The sequence below is a fragment of the Alexandromys fortis genome, unplaced genomic scaffold (genome assembly GCF_014885135.2).
Source record: "Alexandromys fortis isolate MF-2015 unplaced genomic scaffold, M_Fortis_MF-2015_v1.1 scaffold_7, whole genome shotgun sequence".
Taxonomy (NCBI): Eukaryota; Metazoa; Chordata; class Mammalia; order Rodentia; family Cricetidae; genus Alexandromys; species Alexandromys fortis.
In genome coordinates this window covers 23,073,956-23,084,124 of record NW_026067920.1, presented here as the reverse complement: position 1 = coordinate 23,084,124, position 10,169 = coordinate 23,073,956, and the positions used below count along the sequence as shown (strand labels likewise).

Sequence of the window (10,169 nt, the reverse complement as noted above, 5' to 3'; positions counted from 1 at the left end):
TAGTGTAGCTGGGTGGCTGGCCCCTGATGTCCTCCTCTCCTTTTCTCTCATTACCCTTCCTCTTTCTCGTTTCTCCTTCTGTTTACAGTCTCTGCCTGCCAGGCCCACCTATCCTTGCTCCTACCTAGCTATTGGCCATTCAGCTCTTTATTAGACCATCAGGTGTTTTAGACAGGCAAAGTAATAGCTTCACAGAGTTAAATAAATGCAGCATAAACGAAAGTAACACACCTTAACATTATATTCCCCAACAGGGAGGGGAGGCTGCTGACTCTCACCCATGTTCTCCAAGGGTCCAGAGGCGGGGATGAACCTTCCTACTCCCCATCACCCTCCTGACTCCTGCACACACTCCTTTAGGAAGAATGACATCCAGCTCTCCCTTCCCCTTTCTGATGCTCCCCGTTTCCTGATCTCCAGGCCCCTTACTTTCTTAGAACTTTAGCTCCTGGCCCAATGTCTTCACAAAGCATTCCTTACTCCTGCCCACATCCTGGATTGCTTCACTCAAGCCAAGGGCCCATCCATTAACCTTGCCATTTAATGTAGAAGGAGCTGCGGGCTGCGTTCCTGCTATCCGGCTCCTGGCCGCCTGGCTTAGCTCTGGAATAACAACACACAAACTGTATTCTTTTAACACTGCCTGGTCCATTATATCTATTCTCTTCTTGGCTAACTCTCATATCTTGCTTAACCCATATTTAGTAATCTGTGTCTCACTGTCTTAACAGGGAAGATTTAACATGTCCGACCTCGCGGCTTGCTCCATTTGCGTCTGACCAGAGAGGAGCGGCATGGTGTCTGGCTCACTTCCTCCCAGCATTCTGTTCTGTCTACTCCACCCACCTAAGGGCTGGCCTATCAAATGGGCCAAGGCAGTTTCTTTATTAACCAATGACCTTCCTCCATCAATTTAATTTCGTGACCTTGGTATCAATATTCCCAGGGCATTCATCTCTACTCTCCCCTACCTCTTTCTGCCTTACCCATGGCCCCAAAGTTCACCTCTGAATATCCAGATCTCATGGCCAACCCCCTCTCCTTCCTATGTGACCGGAGCTGACTGGTCTCTTGCCCTTTCTCTCTGATCATGTATCACCATGGACCAGGCTCTTCACTTCTCTCTTCCTCTGCTCTAACAATTCCCTCACCTGAGTTTGGACCAGACCAGGCAGCTGAGCTGCTGGAGGAAACCACAAAGGAGGACCACAGGCACCAACTTCAAATGGATGGTCATGCTGACTTTTCTTGATGTTTGATTGTTCTGACCCCCCCAAACCCTCTGTTATCTGGGCCAAACTCTCCCCCTCTCTTCAAATCTCGCATGAGCCCTTGCCTTGTCTCGAGCCTCCCTGGCGTCAGGTGCCCCTTCCTGTGGTCATAGATGAGGCCCCACCCATGAGCGCAGCCTTTCCTCCTAAACCCCGGCTCCATCTTCCGCCTTGGGTACAGGACCTTTGCTGTCCACTGTCTTTCCCTTGCTCTGACTTCCTCTTCTCTGTGGCTCCTTCCCGTCTGCATTCACAAACTCTCAAGTTACTTTACCTTACAAACAAGGATAACCATATAAGTCCCCGCCCATGGCTGACATAACGTTCCTCTCTGGCATGTTTAAAAAGATGTATTTAGTATATGAGGGTTTTGCTTGAATGTATGTCCATGTAGCATATGTGTGCCTGGTATCCGCGGAGGTCAGAAGAGGGCGTTGGATGCCCTGGAACTGGAGTTAGGGACAGTTGTGAACCATCATGTGGGAGCTGGGAATCGACCCTCCCACAAGAGCAACTGTACTGAGCCACCTCTCCAGGCCTCTGACTACTGCTGACTCTTCACAAACTTTTCTAGAGTTCTAGGCACACTTGGAACTTACCTCTAAAATAAATAAATAAAAATAATTTGGGGGGTAATTGCTCTTATTTGTTTTTTTTTTCATTTTTTAAAAATTAAAATCTAATGACATCATTCTCCCCCCTCCCATTAGTGCTTTTCTTTATCTCTCATTTCTTCCTTACGCCATTCTTCGCTCCACTAGTCATGACCTGCAAAAGTCCCAACAACGCCCAAGCCTCTAAACCAAGTGTGTATCAATTCTCATGTCATTTGGGTTTCTCTGCCGTTTTAAGAGTTGTTAACTCCTGTTCCCCCCGCCCCCCCAACCCCGCTGAGTCTGCTTGCTCTGCTGACTGTGACAACCACCTCCCCAAGCTCCTTCCTTTCTCCCTGCCTCACTTTCCCACGGGGAGTGTGGACTTTGTCCATGCCTGAGGTCAGAGTTGTCAGGATGCGTCTAGCTGTATGTTCTCTTAGACTACCTCATGTATTTCATGCTACAGTTGTGAGGGCCCACGGATGTGAGCCTGTTCCACCTGGACTGGAGGTCAGAGAGTTTATTTTTGCTCTTTTAAAGTTGCTGACAACGGATGTGGCTACAAACAAGAGATTCTGACCTATGGTGTGGTTAACTCGTATTTTGGGGATAGAAGTGGATACACTCCACTAAACCAGGGGTCGGAGTATTCAAGTCTCTATTCCTTATGGCATGTTAATGAAGTCTGTTGCATCCCTCTCCCCTTTAGGAATGAAGTATATAAGTGTGTGGAAAATAAAGGTGGAGGGATTTTGGATTCAGTATTCACTGAACATCCCTCCCAACGCTGTTCTGTGTTTCTGCCTCTGATGCTCTCATATCTCTTGTTATTTTGACTTAATAATTCTAATCCTGGAACGTATGAGTTTCCTCGAGGCTGCTCTTCCACATACAGCGACACCAGCTACTCCAGAACACAAGCTGCCCTGACCAAGTGAGACTCCCCAACTCAGAAAATGGCCGTCCATCTGGATGAAGCAGCACCACTTAGTTTCCTGAGTCCTCCAGATCTGAGCAGTTGTCCCGAGTCCTCCAGATCTGAGCAGTTGTCCCCGAGTCCTCCAGATCTGAGCAGTTGTCCCCGAGTCCTCCAGATCTGAGCAGTTGTCCCCGAGTCCTCCAGATCTGAGCAGTTGTCCCCAGTCCTCCAGATCTGAGCAGTTGTCCCCGAGTCCTCCAGATCTGAGCAGTTGTCCCCGAGTCCTCCAGATCTGAGCAGTTGTCCCCAGTCCTCCAGATCTGAGCAGTTGCCCAAGCCTTTGTTGTGGCGTCTGTTCTCTACTGTTGTCTCCATCACCCCCCTCCTGCCTGTGCCCTGCCCCCTTCACATTGCAGAGGATAACTTACCTATAGTGCAAATTTTAGAATATAATTTCTACCTCAAATGTCTCATGGAATAACACCCAAACCCTGCTTGTTTCTACACCTTCACCCTTAGAGCTAGAAACTTCTTGTTCTGGTGGCTTTTTCTGTTTGTCAACTTGACACAAGCCAGAGATATCTGGGAAGAGAAACCTCATTTGAGAAATGCCTTTCCCATATTGTCTGCAGTGCGTTTTTTTTTTTTTTTTATTAATGCCTGATATGAAAGGGCGCAGCCCACGGGTAGCAGTGCTGTCCCAGGCAGGCAATCCTAGCAGGCTGAGCAAGCCACAGGGTTCCTCATTGTCTCTGTATCAGTTCCTGCCTCAGTTTCCCTGGCTGATGAGTTGTAAGCCAAACCAGCCCTTTCTTCTCATGGTCTCATGGTCATGGTGTTTTATCATAGCAATAGAAAACCAAGCTTAAAAGACACTTTCCTTGGACTCTTACACAAATGATCCTGTTCTTACACTTCCTTTCGTCCATATCAAAATTATAGTTAGTTTCAGTGCATTTAATTATTAAGTACCTCTCCAGGGGGGCTGTGAGCTCCAAGAGAAAGTGTCGAGTTTGCTGTCCCTGCACTTTGCCCTGCGCCCAACACGTACGTTGGACAGCACAATTATTAAATGTGTATCTCTGCCTACGGATGTTGAACCCGGGTCATAACCTAAGAGTAAGCACAATAGCTAAGTGGGTGTGGAATCCAGCACGGAGTTATCCCCCAAAGTCACTGAGGAAGCTGGCTGGCATGCTTCCAGCGGCACTCAACGGCACCACGGACAGAACGCTTCCCATTTTCCTTCCTTCTTTCTTTTTTTTTAAAGTTCAGGGCCTGGGCAGCTAGCTCTTGGCAGCTGTGGAAGACTCCGGCTTTACTTCCCCGTTGCTTGCCAGCTGACTTTACTCAAAACTCCTCGGCTAGCAATCCTTGAAAGCGTGTCTGTGGCGACTGAGAGCGCAGTGAAGGGAAACAGTAACATCTGATGCATGGAACAATCCAGCTTTGTCTCTTCACCGTATTTATGTGTCAAAACAGGGGCCGGCAGCTAATCAAACACACAGACCTAACTTCTAATTTGCTTCTTTTCAAATGTTTTATTTGCTTTCCGAATTATGAATAAAATCGTGTGTGTGTGTGTGTGTGGGGGAACCCTCAAACCCAAGGAAGGCATACAATTCCCGTTCCTTTCTTGTCCAGGGTTACAGTGGTTAAGCGTTTGTGTGACAACACAAAAATCCAACTTGTTGCCTTCCTGTAGCTCTTAGGCGAAGCGTGACCAACATAAAAAACAGTACGGTCTGGAGGCTGCCAATCAACATTTCCAGAGTCACCACTCAAAATTCCTTCTTCTGGACGACCCCCCCTACCCACGCGGCTCGACGAAGCCAAAACAACTCGTGGGCTGCTGCGTTTCGCTGAGAGTAAGCGCTGTGGTCCAGCGGGCTGAAATTCAACCCCCAGCGCTCGATAATGGCTTCCCTTTGGCTAACTCCGCCTGACAGTCTTCTGCAAAAACTCAAACAGGTGTGGAGTGTTAATTTCTCAGCGGGATTAACTCTAGAGGGTCGTTCTAAGGCCTCGGCGATAAGGATGAAGGGGGAGCTTCCAGGCGCGCCCGGTCTCGATGCTCAAGGCGTGCCGGCCTGGCCGGCCTACTCAAGCCTTGCAAACTAGAGCGACTTCTCCATCCGGTCTCGCGGGCTTCCCCCACCGGGCCTCACCTTGGCAGGCAGCGCTTTGGAGAGGCTGCGAAGGCGCTGGGTTAGGGGTGACCACCGCGAGTCCCGTGCGCTTTGCGCGTGGGTGTGGTTAGTGCCCATCCCAGCAGCGTTATGAGGGCTCAGCGTTGGGATGGCAGGCTGCCCTCACTCCTGGCGTTGCCGTTTGGGTGCCCCCACCCCCATCTTGCATTCCTGCCTCCCCGAGGCGCGAGTGGAACCACGTGGAAAAACCCATGTCTTCACAACCCGAAGACCCGGAGCCGAACAGGCACCACCCTTGGGCTTTGAGCAGCCAGATGGCATCAGGGACTGGGTGCCCGGCGAGCAAAGGTCAGGTTCACTTAGGTCCAGGTTTCCCTCTCCTCACCTCCCAAGGTGGAGCCGTCTAGGCCTAGGCACACGCCGGTCCTGGCCGGAAAGAGCCATCAAAACTCTCACCAAGCAGCGCGCCGACAGCACAGAGGGGCCCCGGGAGTTGAGGAGTTTGGACTGGACCCTGAGTCTCAGCAGGGTGGGGGAAAGCTACTTCCTGGGGCGGGTGGGGGGCGCATCTTTGGAGGTCGCGCTTCTCGGTGTAGCAGAGGGCTTTCCGCGCGTCACGAAGGGCGGAGAGCCCGGCGGGCCCGGGCGCCGACAGGCGGGAGGGTGGGAGGTCGGCCTTTCCCCAAACTTGGGCTACGGGGTGGGGCCCGGCCGTTCCGGCGGTGACGCGCGCGGGTGGCGCTGCGTCTGATTGGCGCGGCGGGCAGAGGCGGGGCCGGGGGGGGGACGCCGTAGGCGGCGGCGGTGCTTGGAGCCGCGGCGGGGAGTGAGGCGCGTCGGCAGCCGCGGCAACAAGTGCTGGAGCCGAGGCGAGCCGGAGCCGCCCAGACCCCGCCGGGCTGCCCATCCGCGCGCGGCGCATGGAGCAAGAGCGGCGGCGGTCGCGGGGCTGAGCCGCAGGCGCGGCTGGGACGTGGATGCGGCCGCGGTCTCCCGCTCCGCCCCGCAGAGCTGGAGCTGCCCCCGGACAAGGTAGGGCCGGGTGGGTGGGCACGGGCCCGGCGTCCCCGCCCCGCCGCCAGTTCCGGCCGGTGCGGGCGCCCTGCACTCCCGCCGCTCCTCCGTGGCTCCTGCGGTGTCTGCTCCTTCGGGCCCTCCTCCCCTCCGCTCGGCTCCTCACTTCCCTGGCCTCCGCAAATCGTTTCCCCGGCCTCCTCACCTACCGCTCCTTTTCCCCTCCTCCCCGACCTTTTCACCTGCTCGGCCTCCGCTGTTCCTGCTGTCACAGGGAGAGGGCAGTGACACCCTGGGGCCCGCGCTGCACCCCGCGCGGGTGGTGCGGGCCCGGGCGGTGGGGGAGCGGCGCGTGCGGTGTGCTGCCCCGCCCGCGCACTGCGCCGGGCTCGGGTGCCGCAGGGGCAGATCAGGTGTTTGTGAGCTACTGGCGGCCGCTTTCCACCCGCGCCCTCCCCCAAGCTGCAGGCACTGTTACCTCCGAGTCCCCAAAGACTGGTTTCTGTGAAACTTCGGGAGAACCATTCGCTTTGACCTCTAAAATAAAATATTCCACGCCGCCCGCGTTGAATGATTAACCAGACTCAGGACAGAGCCTGGGGAGCGGACCCTGCGAGTGGCGGGTGGGCGCGCCTGCGGAGCGGGGACCCTTTTGGGGACCTGATACCCAGCATCTGGTTAATTGCACTCGCTTGGGGTCCCCTGAGCTGTGGGGTCTTAGGTGGAAAGGAAGTTCAGTGAAGACGGCTACTTTTTAGTGTCACGGCGTGCGAGGTCATCTTGAAAAGTATTGTACACATTTTGTAACCTGGGTTGGCTGCAGGGCGGCTGGTCTTTGCTCCCTTGCCTGCGGTGTTCGCGTCAGCACCCCCAACTTGACAGACTGATGGGAATTATAAAACCTGTTCTTCTGCCCCTCTTCCCCCCCCCCCCCCCCCCCCTGCGGTGTTCGCGTCAGCACCCCCAACTTGACAGACTGATGGGAATTATAAAACCTGTTCTTCTGCCCCTCTACCCCCCCCCCCCCCCCCCCCCCCCCCCCCCCCCCCCCCCCCCCCCCGTAAGCCGTGCTTTTCAGGTTTCAAAGCCAGTGGGTGAAAATAGGCTTCCTGTTATAACAGATTGAGCTAGGAGGGTGGGACCAGGGCCCAGCCCAGAGTGCGCTCCAGTGGGGTTCAAACCTCTCACCGCGAGGGACCCGCCCGAGGCCTGCTGGTCTCTTCCACCTGTCCTAGTCCGACTTCGGTTTCTTTTTAATAGAGATTATGAAACCTAGTCGAACCGGGGAGTTTTTACGCACAGCCCGAGAGCTCTTTGTTTGGTTAGGTTTTAAGACCAAAGAAGTGTGCCGGAGCCCCGTAGAACTTGGCTTGAGTAATTTCCGCGCTTTCCAGCGCGGTGGTCTTTTTTAATCAGCCGATCGCTTGAACCTTCTTTTCCAGCGTGAATACTGCTTTCCCCCTCGGGACCTTGTCTGCCGCTCTTAATCTAGTGTTTTTGTGCAGATGGCAAATATAATAGGATGCCGAATTCTCCGTTAAACTTAAGTCCCTTCACTGGGCTTGTTTCTGCCACGTGCTGTTAAGTGACAAGTTAGCGTGAGCCTTGTTTCCCCAACTTAGTTTCAGAAACGGGATACTTGCTTTGTACGGTTGTTTTTGAAGACTAATAGGATGCTTAAGTGCTTAAAGAGATCACAGCGAAGTTCCCGCTGGTTCAGCTTCCGCTTGCCAAAAACAGTGATCTGTTGTTGGAACCGTTCAGATTTGTCTAGCTGAAATCGCCCAAGCTTGACAGATGGAGGAGGTAGCAGGTTTTTGAGACCTAAGGAATGAGGTAGTCTTAGAGAAAAACAAACATAATTTGCTTATGAATTGCTTTCGCCTAGTCCCTTTGCTTTTGTAAGGCCTGGGCATAGAGATGGCTTATGGTTTTGAAGATACACTTAAAAAAAATTCAAAGCAGGGCGTGGTGGTCCATATCTTTGATCCCAGTACTCTGGAAGCAGAGGCTAGCTAATCACCACCTTCTAGGCCAGCCTGGGCTACACAGAGAAACCTTGTCTCGAAAAACCAAAAAATGAAAAAAAAATTAGATTTCCCTAATTTTAACATATTACAGTTACGCTAAAAATGGGAAAGGGGGATGGATAATTTACTGTTGAATTTCCACTATACTGTTTGTTCAAATGTGTGTGTATGTTTAAGGGTTGTATTAGGAGACAAGACCAAATACTGCTCATCTTAAAATGATGCTGGTTGGTTTTAAAGTTGGGATACTCTATATTAGAAATTTGGGGGGCTTTCTCAAATGAAGGAGAGAAAGGATGAGTCTTTGTTTCTCAAGTAAACTTCGAAATGGCTACTGTTTTGTTTTTAGCCATAATTTAGGGCCAGGTGTGGGGCCTATTTATACCTTTAATATCAGCACAGGGAAGGCAGAGGCAAGCAGATCTTTTAAGTTCTAGGAGAGCCAGGGCTACATAGACTCTATCTCAACAACAAACAAAATAATCCATAATTTTGGGTCTCTATCAGACCTATCTTGACACATTGGGTGGGTACTATTAATTTTTCCTAACTCGTTTAATGGACATGTTATTTGACTTTTCGGGCATTTTAAAACAGCTTTATTAGACAGTCTGTTCATACTTCAAAAATTACTAAGTAGAGTTTTGAGATTTTGCAACCAGGCTACTATTTGGTAATACAACCCATTAAAACGCCCAAATAGTGGTATATAAATTACCAGAACTCTCAGAACTTACCATAGCAGGCTTTTGTCGTCTGTAATTGCTTTGGGGTCACAGTTGTCTGGCATTCTATGCTGTGTACAGATTAAAGCATGAATTGAATGAGGCGCAACTATTTCCAAAGCAGTAACTATTTCCTAATTACTTACCAGAAATTACTCAGGTAAGGAGAGAGCACTTAACCCCAGGCCCAGCTCACCGTGCCCTACCCCAGATGTAGTTCCAGCTGTCTTTTCTCCCCTTCTGGAGTGGGTACTTGATGAATATATTAAAATGGCAGGATGAATTTCTGCCTCTCTAGAGAGGCAATTACTGTTTGGATAAGGGGTGTGTGCGTGTGTGGGGTGAGGCTTTTTGAGAATTGATGTAATCATTTCATCATCACCTACTGGTAGAGAGGCTTTGCCAGTCTGAACAGAGCCTGAGACTCAAGCAGTTACAGTTTGATGGACTGGTTCCTGAGTCTCCGGGTGCAGTTCCTCCTGGAAAAAGTTAGCCCTGCTGAGTTTCCTATTTGTCTCACCTGTATGTTGCCAGTATTGTAAAGTTGTTACTTTTGCTGCCAGCTTTGTTTGCTTGGCTTGGCTTCATTATTGTAACAAAATCCCAATTTTTTGAGAGCCAGCATTGTATCTGATTAAATATAATGTGTATTTTAACATTTATGGTACTTTTAGGTGTCCATATTTTATGTAAATGTAATAAATTATCACAAATTATTTTCTGTGTCTCTATAGACATTCCCTTCAGCAGGGTGTTTTCTTTTGGTTTTGTTTTGCTTTTTCTCCTTGAGGGGAAATTCCCAGTAGTCAGGAAATCGATACTTTACACTTTTCATTCTGTGACATTTTAAACTAGGTTTGTTTAGATTCTTCAAACAAACAAACAAACAAACAAAAAACCAACAAAAACCCAAAACCCTTAGTAACCAAGGTAATCAGTTCTAAGAATGTAGCAAGGCCCTGTGAACTGTGAAAAGATGGTTTGGTAGTTAGGACCATGAACTTGGAGTCAGTTGACCAAGGGTTTCCTTTTTGTTAATGACATAATGTAGCCTGTGCTGAACACGTGAGTGTGAGCACCTGTTTATGTTAAGAAGTAGGAACTTCCGCTGCACTAAAGGCTTCTGTGCTTGCCCTTGATGGTGACGTCATTGCAAATGTCATTTACAGCGCTGTAGGTAGGTTTTACTTGACCTCTAGTTAATTAGAATCAGTCCTAGCACACATAGTGTTTTATAAACAGTGGAGTTTGAACCTGGTTTTACCACACTAGCTCTGTGATGATGTGTGTGTTGCTTGGCCTCCCTGAACCATGAGATGCTAGGAAAATTAAAGCAAACGATACAGCTAAGATACCTGGGTGGGCGAGATACCTCGGTGAGTATGGGGGTGCCTGCCATCAAACCTGACTGTGTGAGTTCAACCCCTGGATCTCAGAGAGAAGCACCCCCCCCCCCCCCCCCCC

General features: G+C 50.6%; 2 protein-coding genes across 2 annotated transcripts in view; one reads left to right on the top strand and one right to left on the bottom strand.

The window, feature by feature from the left end:
- Positions 1 to 2,329: 2,329 nt before the first annotated feature.
- Positions 2,330 to 10,169, bottom strand: part of LOC126500687 (serine/arginine repetitive matrix protein 1-like) — a 14,011-nt gene continuing 6,171 nt past the window's right edge. Inside the window, exons 2-5 of the mRNA XM_050140769.1 lie at positions 7,590 to 7,774; positions 6,185 to 6,421; positions 5,322 to 6,125; positions 2,330 to 4,739 (exon numbers count right to left, since the gene is read on the bottom strand). Of these exons, the coding sequence (XP_049996726.1) occupies positions 5,346 to 6,125; positions 6,185 to 6,421; positions 7,590 to 7,774 (1,202 nt within the window). The 3' untranslated portion in view covers positions 2,330 to 4,739; positions 5,322 to 5,345. The remainder of the gene's footprint in view (positions 4,740 to 5,321; positions 6,126 to 6,184; positions 6,422 to 7,589; positions 7,775 to 10,169) is intronic.
- B3gnt2 (UDP-GlcNAc:betaGal beta-1,3-N-acetylglucosaminyltransferase 2) overlaps positions 5,762 to 10,169 on the top strand; it is a 23,730-nt gene continuing 19,322 nt past the window's right edge. The window contains exon 1 of the mRNA XM_050140945.1: positions 5,762 to 5,968. The gene's annotated coding sequence lies outside the window, so the exon portion shown is untranslated. The remainder of the gene's footprint in view (positions 5,969 to 10,169) is intronic.